Source organism: Scyliorhinus torazame, chromosome 18, assembly GCF_047496885.1.
Source record: "Scyliorhinus torazame isolate Kashiwa2021f chromosome 18, sScyTor2.1, whole genome shotgun sequence".
NCBI classification, from domain to species: domain Eukaryota; kingdom Metazoa; phylum Chordata; class Chondrichthyes; order Carcharhiniformes; family Scyliorhinidae; genus Scyliorhinus; species Scyliorhinus torazame.
In genome coordinates this window covers 141,801,543-141,817,423 of record NC_092724.1, presented here as the reverse complement: position 1 = coordinate 141,817,423, position 15,881 = coordinate 141,801,543, and the positions used below count along the sequence as shown (strand labels likewise).

Genomic DNA, 15,881 nt, shown 5'->3' with positions numbered 1-15,881 from the left:
TCCAAAGATATGCAGGTTAGGTGGATTGGCTATGCTAAATTGCCCCTTATGTTGACTAGGCTAATCAGAATTGAGGGAAGGCTGTGATTGTAACTGATTGCATTATTCTGTGTCTCTCAGAAATTGAATGATCCTGCGTAGAAATTACAGCAAAGAAATCAAGAGGAATAGGCCATCCAGCCCTTACAGTGTGTGTTGGTGTTTATCTTCCATACAAGCATCTTGTATTACGACTGAATGAGTATCATTCAGCAGATCGCCACATGTAGGTTCAGTGATGCCAGTTGATCACTTTGTTCAAAAGCGCAATCTTAAACAAAATGCTGCTTTGTTTTTACATGTGCTAATCAAGGCCAACCATTATCTCAGCTCCTCGGTTATATTTAACCTTTGTTTTCCCCCCACTACAGAGGTTGATCGTTTGTCTCGAGGAAGCCATTTACATTCATAACATCAAGGATTTGAAGTTACTGAAAACCATTCAAGATATACCACCAAACCGCACAGGTGGGTGAAAATTGTTCGAAATCACTGACGTAAACCTGGACTCAAAATTCCAGACGGTTCCTTTGTGTCACTGCTGTGGCACAATAGCATGAAAATGAGAGAATTACACAAAATATACAACGTGGAAGCCCAACTGGTCTGTCCTGGTTTTTCTGCTCCTCGCGAACCACCTTGCATGACATCATCAACATCTTATTCTATGCAATTCTCCGACTTTCCTGAAGATAGATCTGGCCATTCAACTCGGCTTGTCCACGTGGTAGTGAGTACCACATTCTAGTTTATTCTTTCCGTAAAGCCGTATTCCCTTGTTCCCGAACTGATTCCACATATTCTGGCTGCAGTCATCGGCGTATGAATGATTAACACAGTCGACCGGTTGTTTTTGAATGAGGTTCACAGCAGCTATTTGTCGAATTTTATTTACTCCAATGAAGGGAGATGGCAAATTTTTAAAAGCTCTGCCACTTCTTGGTATTGCTCTCAAAAAAAGTAAATTGCAGAAACTTCCTGTAAGTACCTTTGATAAAGGCAAAAATACCGATCTGTTTAAAAGCAAAGCTGTTTTCCACAGCCAGAATGGTGTTCAATTTAACGCAGCAACAGAACAGCGCGTGGCTTTATGCGCGATTGTAATTCGACTCGAGTTGCTGTTTGACAATATGGGTGAAGTTTTGTATTGTTATTGTAGCCTAAAAATGGACGTGAAAGGTAAAGAAAAGAGAATTTTGAAGCACAAATGATCTGGCTAATGTTTAATCCAAATTCAGAGCTGTTTTTCCAGTAGTGTCTGAAGTCCACAGCAGCAGTTGTTCGCATTCTTACCCAAATCTCCTGCTTCTCCTTACCCCACGAGGATAATTTTCATTCTTAACCCTTTCGGGCCTGGTTTTACTGAAAAGAGCGCCCATGACGCATGCCCTTACAGTATCTGCTTTGTCAGAATCTAGAGCTTTTCCCTCTGTGTGGATATGTCAGCTGGCAGCCATTTTCTCTTCTTTGAAGGAGGTTTTGTTAATGTGAGGGAAGTGACAGAAGGGAAGGAGATGGAGGTAGAAACAGATGCCCGTAATAATACATGCACAGAAACCAACGAGCAGAAATAGATTCTTGTCACCAGAAAGAGAGACACTCGCCAAGAGGGACAGAGAACAAAATGCTCACATAAGTGAGAACAAATGAGAAAGATAGAATATTCACCGACAAAAGTCAGGTTCACGAAGGAACTGGAGTCCTCAGCTTGATCTTATTGTCATATTGGTTTGAATGACCACCGTCTGCGGTGAAATGTCTATAATTTAATACCATAGTTAGTGAAAATGTGAAACAGAAGTGCAATTTCAGCTACATTTTGAGTGAAATTACAGAGGTGAAGCAGCTCTTGAGGAAATTCCCAACCGTAACCTAGGCTCACACTTCACCATGTGAATGATGCAGTGTAGACGATGCTTTCAGGAGGGAGGTGAAACTGGCCCAGTCTGCCTGCGCGGGTGGATGTAAAAAACAATCCCATGACACTATTTGAACATTTTCAGTGGCGTTTCCTGGTGTTCTGTCCAAATATTCATTGCTTGATTAATACAAAACTAAAATAGATGAACTAGCTGATTTCCCCACTGTGTGTGGGACCTTGCTTGGCAGAAACTGATTGCCAAGTTTGCCAACAACACAGCATTGATTTCACTTCAGAAAGTAATTGGCTGTGAAGCAAATTGATGATATCTAAGGATAGAGAGGGTGCTATAGTGGTGTGGGCATCACAGTAGTAGTGGTTGGCACAGTTGCTTCACAGCTCCAGGGTCCCAGGTTCGATTCCTGGCTTGGGTCACTGTCTGTGCGGAGTCTGCATGAATTCTCCCTCTGTGTGGAGTCTGCACGTTCTCCCTGTGTGTGCGTGGGCTGCCCCCGTTTCCTCCCACAGTCCAAAGATGTGCAGGTTTGGTGGATGGCCGTGATAAATTGCCCTTCGTATCCAAAAAGGTTAGGTGGGGTTACGGGGATATGGTGGAGGCGTGGGCTTCAGTAGGGTGCCCTTTCCAAGGGGCCGGTGCAGACTCAATGGGCCGAATGGCTCCTTTTGCACTGCAAGTTCTATGTTAGTGCGAATTCTTTGTTTTTACCTACATTTTCGCTCCACTCTGATGGTAAGACTTTGACTGCTTCACACCCCACCCTGCTATGACTGTTCACTGGTAGATACATATCTGTGACACTTTCGCACTACCTCTCCCATGCGGACAATTCAGAAGCTATTCATTCACCACTGTGAATGAGCCCGGTCTCCTGACTTAATTCTCCCCGTGTCTGCGTCGGCCAAATGGCCTCCTCTGCACAGTAAATTCTATGATCTAAGTCTATTAGATTTACACTTTCGTCAGTTCACTATTGAGTGCATGAAGGACAGGGGTGCAGCATCACTGATACCGTATCACTTGCTGAGCATTGTAACATCCTGTTTTGTCTGTTCTTCCCAGGCCTCTGTGCGCTTTCCATCAATCATTCCAACTCGTATTTGGCATACCCTGGCAACGCCACAATAGGGGAAATAGTGATTTATGATGCAAATAACTTGGTGAGTCTGTACTTTCTGGGTAAGTGGGTTGACCGTAATGGTTGTATTACAACTTTAACTGAGCATTTTAAGCCTTATAGAGAGGAAGAGAATGAGAATACCTTTCTTCACCTCCAGTTGGCGCAGCGAGGTGGTTTAAGTATTGACTTTCCCATTGCAACCACGGTCAGTTAATGTGGGTTGGATCTTGGGTTGGATGGGTCTGATGTTTCCTCTTGACTTTGAAATGTGATAGAGATGGCAAGGAGTACTCCATAGAAAAGCTGGGTTGAGTAAGGCAATGAAAACTTTGCCCACTGAATGGAGTCGAGTTCCAGTGATGTCTGAGACGGCGATTCAAATTCATACCATCTGAATGACTTAGCAACCTTGTAGCATGAGCTGGCAATCTGCTGAACTATTCTCTTCTTGGGATTATGAATGAAATGAAGTCTGGTGTCAGCGGTGGCTCGGTGGGTAGTACTGTTGTCCCTTCGACAGATAGTTGTGCGTTCAAATCCCACTCCCCAGTTTTGAACACGCAATTTCTGTTGATAATTCATGAAAAAGAAGCTTCAACTACACTCTCAGCCAAATCTAGTAAAAAATAATTCTGAGAATTTCGGGCAGCACGGTAGCACAGTGGCTAGCACTGTGGCTTCACAGCGCCAGGGTCCCAGGTTTGAATTCCCGCTGGGACACGTCTGTGTGGAGTCTGCACGTTTTCCCCATGTCTGTGTGGGTTTCCTCCGGATGCTCCGGTTTCCTCCCACAGTCCAAAGACGTGCAGGTTAGGTGGATTGGCCATGCTAAACTGGCCTTAGTGTCCATAAAGGTTAGGAGGGGTTATTGGGTTACGGGGATAGGGTGGAAATGAGGGCTTGTGGGTCGGTGCAGACTCAATGGGTCGAATAGCCTCCTTCTGCACTGTATGTTCTATGTTCTAAGAAAAGAAGAGCAGGAAATCTCAAATATTCAGCCCTCAAGCAACATGAATGACTATGACAGATTACCCATCATTGATCATTTGTGCGACAAATGGCCTGTCTCATTTTCATAGATTGCAGCTACGATGACATTTAAAGTAACTAGTGCTTTGGAGCATCCTGAGATCACAAAAGGTGCTACATAAATGAGCAATTCTTGCTTACTGCAAACCTGCATCCAATATGAAATAGTACCTCCACTTACTGAATCCCCTGCTAAAAACTGTCCACCTCCAACCATCTTATTTTAATTAGCTGTCACTTGTAGCTTTTTGACATGATTGTTTTATATGTCAGCTGATGTTTGCTCATTTTCTTCCCATCAGCACAGTGTTTCTGTAATCCCCGCACACGATGGTCCACTTGCTGCATTGACCTTCAACTTCGCAGGTTCAAAATTGGCAAGTGCCTCAGAAAAGGTATTTTTGAATCATAGAATAGTTACGGCACAGGAGGGAGGCCCTCTGGCCTATAGTGTCTGTGCCAGCTATCGACAAATGGCCTTCTTCCAATTATGCATTTTTCCTCTTAGCTTTTTGACTGTTCCACATTATCCTAAACCTTATGGTACCGCTCCATAAATATTCATCTATTGACAACTGATCTGCTTGGATCACCTCAATCTCCAGAACCAGATCCAACAATGCCCGAAACATACTCATGAAAATGGTTCTCCTGAATACTCTTCAGTTACTCTCTTCCCCCTCTTCCCTTGCACGATTACTACTCTAGTCTAAATTGGGGTAATTAACATTCCCCCATTATCACTACTCTATAGATTTGGCACCTTCTGTAGTGGCCTACACATATGCTCCTCCAAATTGTTCCCACTAAGTGATAGCCTATAAAATGCACTCCGTATTCTGCAATAAGAAACACTATTGTTTCTTAACTCCAACCATATAAATTCTGTCCTCGACCTCTCCAGGTCATCCTCTTTCTCCTTAATCAATAATGCCACTTCTCCTCATTTCTTTCCTTCTTATCTTTCATGTATACCTGTATCCAAACACATTTAGTACCCAGTGCTGCCCTTTATTTGAGCCCAGGCCTCCATTATTACTACGTTGCTATCTGTGCATAAAACTCACCAAAGTTATTTACCACATTCCATTGATTCATATGTATGCACAGTAAACCTAATTTAGACCTATTGCATTCCCTCTTATTCTGTTCCTATTATTGTGTTCCCTGTTTCTTATTGCAATGCTATTTGACTCTCCCAATCCTTTGTGCACCTTGGTTCTCTTGTTAAGTGCTACATCCTGGTCCCACTCTCCTGACAAATTTGTTCAAACCCAACAGCATTAGCAAACCACCCCACAAGGATGTTGGTTCCAGCCTCTATTGAGGTGTAATCCATCTGGTCTGTTTGGGCCCTATCTTCACCAGAAATGGTGCCAATTTCCAGAAATCTAAAGCCCTCTTCCTGCATTCTCTCTAGCCACACATGTGTATGCTCTGAATCCTCCTGTTGCAACTAGCACGTGGCACTGAGATTAACCCAGAGACTATTACTTCAAAGGTTCTGCTTGCTATTGTTTTTTCCACCTCAAAATTATTTGTAGCTGCTCAACTATCTAAGTGTGTGTCCCTTGGCTACATTGTGATGTTATTTTTCTCTTTGAGAGGTGGCTGTATGCGTTACCATAACAATTATTACCAACTGATTGTTTGGGTGTATCAAACAGCCTCTCAAAGCAATAGACCAAAATCATAATTTCGATGCGATAAATCCTTTATTTTAAGGTAATTTCCCTCCCCCTCTGAGAGATTTTCAGAAATATTTTCCCCTCGTCAATTGCAGGTTTCACTCTATCTTTGAGTATGTGGAAATGAATTGAGTGAACAGCCTGCTATAACATTCACCTGATGCACTCCGAAAGCTAGTGATTCGAAACAAACCTGTTGGACTTTAACCTGGTGTTGTAAGACTTCTTACTGAGCCCACCCCAGTCCAACGCCAGCATCTCCACATAAAGCCTGCTATAAGTCCGTGCTAGAGCTCCGAAACCAATCACAGGAGCACCGAGAGTTAGATCCCACTCTTGATTATGGGAGACAGAGTCAACCCGTGAATGTCAGGGGTGGGGCGGGCGGGTATCCAGGTGAGTGCAGGTGGAGAGTCTATCGGGGGGTGGGGTGGGGGGTTGACTATTCTTGTTAAAATGTCAGTGGGGAGAGAGTCCTCCCCGTCAATATCTGTGGTTGGGAGAGTCTCCCCGTAAGTGTTGGACAGTCTCTACCATTCTCCCTGCTTCACAGTATACTCGCACAATTTTTTTGAACCCATTTATTATTGACGAAAAGTTTACCTGTTGTAATTTATAGGTTTGATTATAAGTCCCAGCTTTCCATTCAGCAGCAGGATTTTAGCCCTGTGGTGCCACACAGCTTACCACTTTCATCCAATAATACACTTTTAAAAATAAATTTAGAGTACCCAATTCATTTTTTACAATTAAGGGGCAATTTAGAGTGGCCAATCCACCTAGCCTGCACATCTTTGGGTTGTGGGGATGAGACCCACGCAAAGACGGGGAGAATGTGCTAACTCCACACGGACAGTGACCCAGAGCCGGAATCGAACCTGGGACCTCGGCGCCGCGAGGCGGCAATGCTAACCCACTGCACCATCGTGCTGCCCTTCATCTAATAATACATGAGATTTTGAGTAAACTCTTCTATGATGCTATAAGATTTAATCTTTTTATATTTTGTTGTGTTTCCGGATTGTGTTCTGTACTGTTACTGCTGTGAGATAATTGCTAAAAGCACATAAAAATAGCAGAGGGTGCTTATCTCTCATTTCCCGTTTTTTTATGGAAACATTTGAACCAGGTTCAGGAACTCTCAATGTTCGTTTTTGCTAACTTGGCATTTCACTTCACACAGTCAGACTTCCATGTTATTAACAACCTCAGCATTTCTTCTGCTCTCTCATTTCTGATTACATCCCCCCCCCCCCCCCGTTTTAGACACTTGTGTGAATGTCAGACTAATTTATCGCAAATTATGCTGAGAGGGACTGTTAATTTGTAAGTGTGATCCAATTCATGGGAGTTTGAAAGTAACGTTATGTTGCAGATTCAAAGTGGAAAGAATTGCAGGAGGTTTGAAATAGCCTAAAGTTTCTGATTTTAAAATGTTTGACTGCTTTGAAGAATGAATGAGATAATTGCTCTCCTGCCCTTTATGTGGTTGTAAATTGTGGAGGTTCATTCACTCACTCACTGAATGTTCTGCAGGGTACTGTTATTCGTGTCTTTTCTACGCCTGAGGGACAGAAACTCTATGAATTCAGGAGAGGAATGAAAAGGTAATTTCAGACATGGGTTTGAAAAAGTAAAGTGTCCACAGGTTTGATTTTATTTTTCTTGTCTACTTTTTGTCCCATTCGTAAATGTATTTTATTCCATCTTGTGTGTTCCGATTTAGTCCCCTCACAGTATGATTGGCCGGAAGAGCTTGCACAAGGCTGGCTCTCGGGCCTGTGACATTGCTGCTTTGTGCTGGCATGCGGAAGTTGTATCCCTCCCTTGTGCGGGGAATAGTCTGAACCCTGCCTCCCTGAGGTGAGGAATTTGTGACATGGAACGATTCTAGCCTTGAACCTCCTCCCATCTGTTCAAGGAGCAGCATGCTTTTACGGCATGAAGGAAATTGCTTTTTGTTTCATTCAAGGTTCTTCTGGTGAATGCTTCCAGGATGGAAAGGTCTCAATGCTATCTATATCCCATATCGGATTTTGGATCAGTAGGAAGTAATTGTTTGCTGTGGAATGGGTCTGACTCTTTTGGTGACTCAGCTACCGACTGGATATAATTTCTGAAACGGACAAACCAGAGAAATTTATAGCTTTGATGCCTGGTTTGTGCTGCATTAGCTCATCTCACCTGAGGATCCCTGTAGGGTTGCCACTGTTGACCTCAGTGCTCCGGGGTTTGGTAAATCTAGCAAACATTGTTGTTGAGTGACCACCACTACCCTCACCTTCTAGAGAAGCATATCTGTGACATCTGGCCGATATTGGTGCGGGGCCCACCCACAGGCATCTCTAGACCCCCTCTGGCACCTCGAGGCCCACCCAGTCTGATCTCAAAGGCTTGTTTTTTTTGAAAAAAGGTTGTAAAATTTCTACTAAGAGAGCAACCTGGGAACATTTCAAAAGATAATCAATCACCGTAGGAGAGTGAAGCTGGGGAGATAAAAGAGCGCAAGAAAGAGTGAGACCTCGAGCAGGGGGGGGGGGGGGAGGAGAGGGAGTGAGACTGCAAAACGAGCCAGGGGAGAAAAAGAGCACAAGAAAGAGTGAGACTGAGAGTGCAGCCGGAGAAATAAGAGTTAGAGAAAGAGTGTGACTTAGGTGATGTCAGGATTCAAAGTGACGTGGGGCAAGTGGAAGCAGCTGATTGGGTGAGTACAGTCAGATAGGTATTTACTACTTTTACCACTTGAACGGTCCACATTTTGTGGTCTATAGTTTGTAAGCATTATATTCTATCGTAACAAGGACCGGAGAAGAAAGGCCCTAAAGTAATTGATATTATTTGATTTTAAGTATCTTCCTAAAGCCTTAATTTAAAGTAGTAAGTCATGGCAGGGGACCTTAAAGCCGGGGTGTGCTCCACCTGTACTATGTGGGAATCTAGGAACATTTCTAGTGCCCGGGGCCAGTATGTGTACAGAATGTATCTCCAGCTGCAGCTCCCTGAAGCCTCAGGTTTGGAGTTGGAGTGGTGGCTGGGGACGCTGGAGCATCCATGAGGTAGAGTGTATCGTTGATTGCATGTATAGAGAGAGGAGATCAAATTATAGGCTAGGCCTCCACCGGCAGGAAAGGAATGGCTGACCACAGACCGAGCAAGAGGACTAAGCAAACAGTGTAGGAATCTCCTGTGGCCATTATCTGAAAAGACGCTATACAACTTCGGATACTGTTGGAGGAAAACAGCAACAGCCAAATTTGTTGCACCACAGTTGGCTCTGCTGCACAGGGAAGTAAAAAGAGGAGTAAAAAGTATGGGAATGCGATAGTTATAGGGGATTCAATTGTAAGGGGAATAAATAGGTGTTTCTGTGGCAGCAAACCAGACTCCAGGATGGTGCTAGGATCGAGGATGCCTGAGTGGCTACAGAACATTCTGGCGGTGGAAGGTGGAAGGCCAGTGGTTGTGGTACACATTGGTAAAAGATGACACAGGTGTAAAAAGGATGAGGTCCTAAAAGCAGAATATAGGTAGTTGGAAAGTAAGTTGAAAAGTCGGACCTCAAAGGTGGTGATTTTAGGATTACTACCAGTGCCACGTGCTAGTCAGAGCAGAAAAAGCAGGATCTATCAGATGAATACGTACGTGGCTGAAGGGATGGCGTGAACGGGAAGATGTGAGATTCCTGGGATATTGGGACCGATTCTGTGGGAGGTAGGACCAGTACAAACTGTTACCACACGTACCAGAAATGTTGGGAAAACACAGGGTTTAGTGAGAGGGAGGAAACAAAGGAAATCGGTATTAGTCGGGAAATGGTGTTGGGAAATTGATGGAATTGAAGGCCAATAGATTCACAGGCCTTGATAATCTACATCCCAGAGTGGCCCGAGAAATAGTGGATGCATTGGTGGTTATACTCCAACATTCAATAGTCCCTGGAACAATTCCTACAGATTGGAGGGTAGCTAATGTAACCCCAATATTTAAAAAGGCAGGTAGAGAGAAAACAGGGACTTATAGACCAGTAAGCCTGACTTCCATAGTGCGGAAAATGCTAGAGTCCATTATAAAGGATTTAATAGCAGAGCACTTGGAAACCAGTGGCAGGATCAAACAGAGTCGGCACGGATTTAAGAAAGAGAAATCATGCCTGACAAATCTACTGGAATACTTTGAGGATGTCACGCATTGGGTTTGGACTTTCAAAAGGCTCTCAACAAAGTTCCACAACAGAGATTAGCGTGTAAAATTAAAGCGCATGGGACTTTAGTGTATTGAGATGGGATAGAAAATTTGTTGGCAAAGGGGAAACAAAGAGAAAGCATAAATGGGCGTTTTCCAAATGGCAGGCAATGACTAGTGCAAGGATCCCAACTATTCACAATATAAATTAATGATTTAGATGAGGGAACTAAATGTGATTTGCAGATAATGAAAACTTGGGTGAAGGGTGAGCTGTGAGGTGGATGCAGAGATGCTTCAGTGTGATTTGGATAAGTTGAGTGAGTGGGCAAATGCATGGTAGATGCAGTATAATGAGGATAAATGTGGGGTTATCCACTTTGGTAGCAAAAGCAGGAAAGGCAAATTAGCTGAATGGCTGCTAATTGAAAGAGGGGAATGTGCAATAGTCGCTGAAAGTAAGCATGCAGGTCAGCAGGCGGTAAAGAAGGCAAATTGTAGGTTGGCTGCATAGCGCGATGATATGAGCACATACGCAGGGATGTCTTGCTGCAATTATACAGGGCCTTGGTGAGGCCACACTTGGAATATTGTGTGCAGTTTTGGTCTCCTTATCGAAGGAAGGATGCTCTTGCTATAGCGGGAGTTCAGTGAAGATTTACCAGACTGATTTCTGGGTCGGCAGGACTGACGCCCTAGGAGAGATTATGTGGGTAAAGGTTATATTCGCTGAGTTTAGAGCAATGCGGAGGGATCTCAAAGGATTTAGAGATGTAGTTCTTAATTTTGTTAATTTTAAATTTCAAATAGATACATTTTTGTTAAGCAAAGATATTAAGGAATATGGGCCAAAGGCAGGCAAAAGAAGTTAGGCCACAGATCAGCCATAATTCTCATTGAAAGGTGGGGCAGGCTTGAAGGACCAAATGACCTACTATTTACTATGTTACTCTGATTTTTGGAGCTTCTAGAACCTTTGCTGGGCCTCAGCCAACATGGTGGAGTTTTCCACACTCCGCACAAGATTGCTGGACGAGGCGAGGAAGCCAGCACGTAGTTCGCAGGCTGTACGGTCTGGTTTTCGCTTCAGAAAATCACGCAATCTGTGATCAAAGAAGAGCTGAAGGTATAAGCCAATGCCATCACGCTGACATGGTGGGGCCAGCAAAAACCTGCAGCCGGGAAAAATGCCCCCCCCCCCGATCTTCCTGGACCCCCTCCTCCAATAGAGCTCCAAAGACGCCCACCTTGTGGTCCCAGGGCTTTGCCAGGGGACAGTGCCTGGGTACTGCCTGGCCATGCCCCCCCCCGAAGGAGCTGTACCTTACCTGTGTGCCCCAAGTGGGTTTCTTTCACCTGGTTCCCAGACTTTGAAAACCAGCTGTAAACCCCTCCGATGGGACGATATGGCAGGGAAGTCCACTAATTAAACTGAAATGTATTGCAGTGCAGGGCAGCAACCTTGTTACGTAACCAGCGAGGGCCAGGGAGAATGGAAAAACAAGATTCCACTGGGGTTTATGAAGGTGGAATGGGTATAGCCTCCATGGAATCTGTGGAATATCCAGAGATAGACCACTCGGTAATATAAAGGGATGAACGGGAGATTCAATATGGCCTCGATACCAGAAAGGTATTACTAATGCATGGAAACCCATAGATTGTACCCTAAGTATTTATGTTCATTCAGGAATCATGGAACTTTCACTTTCTGCCCCAGGTATTTTGGGGAAAGGATATTTTGAAGCTGGCGTTGTTTCATGCCTTTTATCTTTAACCGATGATCCGTGTAAATTTTTCTTCTGCAATAGGTACGTAAATATTGGATCCCTGGCTTTTAGCAGAGACTCTCAGTTCCTTTCAGCATCAAGCAATACAGAAACTGTTCACATCTTCAAACTTGAACAGCCCAGCCAGAGGTACAGTAGTCGCTCAATATGTTGCATGCTAAGAATGAACTAAACATTCATGTTACTTCCTGTCGGGCTGGTGAAGACCAAAGCCCAGACTGATAAAAGTTGTTATTTCAGCATAGGCTTTGCTACATAAGTTCAGATAGTTTATACCTGACTCATTCACTCTGTCATCTTGTTTACACCATGTCTCCAGATTCCGTGCCTCTCAATCTTAGTACAGAAAGAGAGATTTGCATCAGACTGTATAAATAGTCAGTCTGGGTATCTGCCCACTTTATTCAAGAAAATGCTAGCATAAGTATTGAGGGAATTAATGTGAATTTACTTAATAGAAAGATTAAGCAAAAATAGAAATATCAAGCAAAAATGAACTCTCGGCAACCCCATCTGAGTCTTGAGTTATTTTGCCTATGTTCCTGCGAGAGTAATTGTTTGCTAAATATGTTGCTCAACACTGGCAATATGTGAGTTAGATCTGTATTGAATCAGCCCGCCAATAATCAGGAGAGGACCATCTTCATCAGCAATTGCATTCTCTTTACGTGGCTGTGAGGTGCCTTACTGTCTATATAGGGGTGGCAAGTTGGAAAAATGGTTAGCATTGCTCTCTCACGGTGCCAGGAGTCCAGGTGCAATTCTGGACTTGGGTGACTGTCGGTGTGGAGTTTGCAAGTTTGCCGATGTCTGCATGGGTTTCCTCCCAGGTGCTCCGGTTTTCCCTCCAGGGATGTGTAGGTTAGGTGGGGTTATGAGGTTACGGGCATAGGGCAGGAGCGATGGCCTACGTAGAGTGCTCTTTTGAGGGCCGGTGCAGACTCGGTGGGCCGAATGGCCGCTTCCTGCACTGTGGGGATTCTTTGTTGCATGATAGACTCCCCTTTCACACGCAGAAGCAAAGGACCACCTTATTACATAATCATCCTGTTGACTGTGTGTGTGCATATGTTGACAATGGATAGAGACAATCGGCAAGGAAAGGATTGGGTTTGTCTGTGTTGGATCCATCTACATGTCCATTGTTGTGATTGTAGAGATTTGGGCAAGATACCAGAGATCCATCAACAATCACAACTATTGACTTCCGGTTGCGGCGATGCGGAGCTAAGCCGCACGATTCGGCAGCTCCCCGGCGATTACGGACTTTTGGGCTCTCCAGAGGAGCCCCATCGGGAATTTTTCGAAGATGTCCCGTGTGGGAAGGTGAGAGCAAGGTCCCCCTTCACTGTATATGTAACGGACAAGAAGTGAAACGGCCAAAAAGGCGGCGTTGGAGAATCGAGGGAAGAAAAACAAGATGGCGGCGGCCGGAGATAAAGTGGAATGCGGGCCGGAGCTGCAGGAGTTTATTAAGCGCTGTTTTGAGGAGCTGCGGAAAGAGATGCTGGCGCCTATGCTGTCGGCGATTGAAGGATTAGGGATGACCCAGAAGGCCCACGAGGTAAAGATCCAGGAGGTGCAGAAAAACGTTAATGAGAATGAGGACGAGCTCTTGGGCCTGGCGGTGAGAGTGGAGGCGCACGAGGCGCTGCACAAAAAGTGGGCGGGAAGATTCGAAGACCTGGAGAACAGGTCGAGGAGAAAGAATCTTCGGATCCTGGGTCTCCCTGAAGGAGTGGAGGGGGCCGATGCCGGGGCATATGCGAGCACGATGCTCGAGTCGATGATGGGCGCGGAGGCCCCTCCGAGGCCTCTGGTGCTGGATGGGGCACATCGGGTGCTGGCGAGGAGGCCCAAGGCTAACGAGCCGCCAAGGGCGATTGTGGTGAGGTTTCACCGTTTCATGGCCAGAGAGGGGGTCTTGAAATGGGCCCAGAAAGAGCAGAGCAGCAGCTGGGAGAATGCGGAGATCCGAATCTACCCGGACTGGAGCACGGAGGTGGCAAAGAAGAGAGCGGGTTTCAACCGGGCCAAGGCGGTGCAGCATCGGAAGGGAGTGAGATTCGGAATGCTGCAGCCAGCGCGATTGTGGGTCACATTCAAGGATCAACATCACTATTTTGAAACGCCTGAGGAGGCTTGGACCTTTATCCAAACTGAAAAGTTGGACTCAAACTGAGGGTTTGTGAGGGTGGGGGGGATGTTCGATGTTTGTTGTACACAGGGTGTTAATCACGTGCAGGAAATGTTGATGGATGGGGATGGGGAAAGGGACCGGGTGAGAAGACTGTGCGAGACAGTGGGCGCCGGTGCTGGAGGGAGGGGAGGCTCGGGGAGGGGGGAAATGAGATAAGGCCGCGACAGGAGCTGCGCCAGAGGGGGCGGGGCAGGCTTAGGAAAGCGCGGGCTTTTTCCCGCACGAGGGAAGGACGGAGGGGGGGGGGGACGGACTGGAGGAGCGCACACTGATTGCTGGGGAGGGGAGATTCCCACACGGGGGGGTCAATGGGACCGCGGGGAAAGCCGGGGTCAGCAGGAGTCAGCTGACTTACGGGAGTGTTATGGGGGGAGCAAAAGAGCTAGACACGGGTCTAGCGGGGGAGGGGGGGGGGGGGGAAATAGGGTTGCTGCTGCACTGGCCGAGGGGGAATTGGACACAGAAGAGGTGGTCGGGGCGGGGGTCCCCCGTCTGGGGGACTGGAGGGTGGGGGCGGCGCGGGCACGGGACTGGCCTAGAAAAGGTGATGGCTCGTCGGGAGGAGGGGAGGGGAGGAGGAGGAGGAGGAGGCCCCCCCAATCCGGCTGATAATGTGGAATGTGAGGGGCCTGAATGGGCCGGTAAAGAGGGCCCGAGTGTTCGCGCACTTAAAGGGACTGAAGGCAGACGTGGTCATGCTCCAGGAGACACATTTGAAGGTGGCAGACCAGGTCAGGTTAAGAAAGGGATGGGTAGGACAGGTATTCCATTCGGGGCTGGATGCGAAGAACAGAGGGGTGGCAATATTGGTGGCGAAGCGGGTGTCGTTTGAGGCAAAGAATATTGTAGTGGACAATGGAGGTCGATACGTGATGGTGAGAGGTAAGTTGCAGGGGACATGGGTGGTATTGGTAAATGTATACGCCCCGAACTGGGATGATGCTGGATTCATTAAGCGTATGTTGGGGCGCATTCCAGACCTGGAGGTAGGAAGCTTGATAATGGGTCGGGATTTTAATACGGTGTTGGACCCAGCACTGGATCGCTCCAGATCAAGGACCGGAAAGAGGCCGGCTGCGGCCAAGATGCTTAGGGGGTTTATGGACCAGATGGGGGGAGTGGATCCGTGGAGGTTTGCCAGGCCGCAGGCCAGGGAATTTTCTTTTTTCTCCCACGTGCACAAAGCCGACTCCCGGATAGTTTTTTTTGTTTTGGGCAGGGCGCTGATCCCGAAAGTGGAGTGAACGGAGTATTCGGCCATAGCCATTTCAGATCACGCCCCGCACTGGGTGGAACTGGAGTTGGGAGAGGAGAGGGACCAACGCCCGTTGTGGCGGTTGGATGTGGGACTGCTAGCAGATGAGGCGGTGTGTGGGAGGGTGAGGGGGTGCATTGAAAGGTACTTAGAGGCCAACGACAACGGGGAGGTGCAGGTGGGGGTGGTATGGGAGGTGCTGAAGGCGGTGGTCAGGGGAGAGCTAATCTCCATCAGGGCTCATAGGGAGAAGATAGAGGGTTGGGAAAGGGAGAGGTTAGTGGGGGAGATTTTAAGAGTGGACAGGAGATACGCAGAGATACTTAGGGAAAGGCGAAATCTCCAGATGGAGTTCGACCTGTTGACTACAGGGAAAGCAGAGGCACAGTGGAGGAAAGCACAGGGGGCGACGTATGAGTATGGGGAGAAGGCAAGCCGGATGCTGGCACACCAGCTCCGTAAGAGGATGGCAGCGAGGGAGATAGGTGGAGTCAAGGATGGAAGGGGAGCTACGGTGCGGAGTGCGATGAAAGTAAATGAGGCATTCAAGGCCTTCTATGAGGAGCTGTACAGGTCCCAGCCCCCAGCGGGGGAAGAGGGGATGCGACGATTCTTGGACCAACTGAGGTTCCCGAGGGTGGAGGAGCAGGAGGTGGCTGGTTTGGGGGCACCAATTGGGTTGGAGGAGCTGACCAAAG

General features: G+C 46.7%; 1 protein-coding gene across 6 annotated transcripts in view; it reads left to right on the top strand.

Annotated features, from left to right (window-relative positions):
• wipi1 (WD repeat domain, phosphoinositide interacting 1) overlaps window positions 1-15,881 on the top strand; it is a 124,900-nt gene that overhangs the window by 61,008 nt on the left and 48,011 nt on the right. For 5 of the 6 annotated variants that reach the window (XM_072483519.1, XM_072483517.1, XM_072483518.1 and 2 more), the window contains exons 4-8: window positions 411-507; window positions 2,982-3,079; window positions 4,371-4,463; window positions 7,293-7,363; window positions 11,750-11,857. In XM_072483519.1, the coding sequence (XP_072339620.1) occupies window positions 411-507; window positions 2,982-3,079; window positions 4,371-4,463; window positions 7,293-7,363; window positions 11,750-11,857 (467 nt within the window). The remainder of the gene's footprint in view (window positions 1-410; window positions 508-2,981; window positions 3,080-4,370; window positions 4,464-7,292; window positions 7,364-11,749; window positions 11,858-15,881) is intronic. The other variant, XM_072483521.1, reaches the window with a different exon arrangement.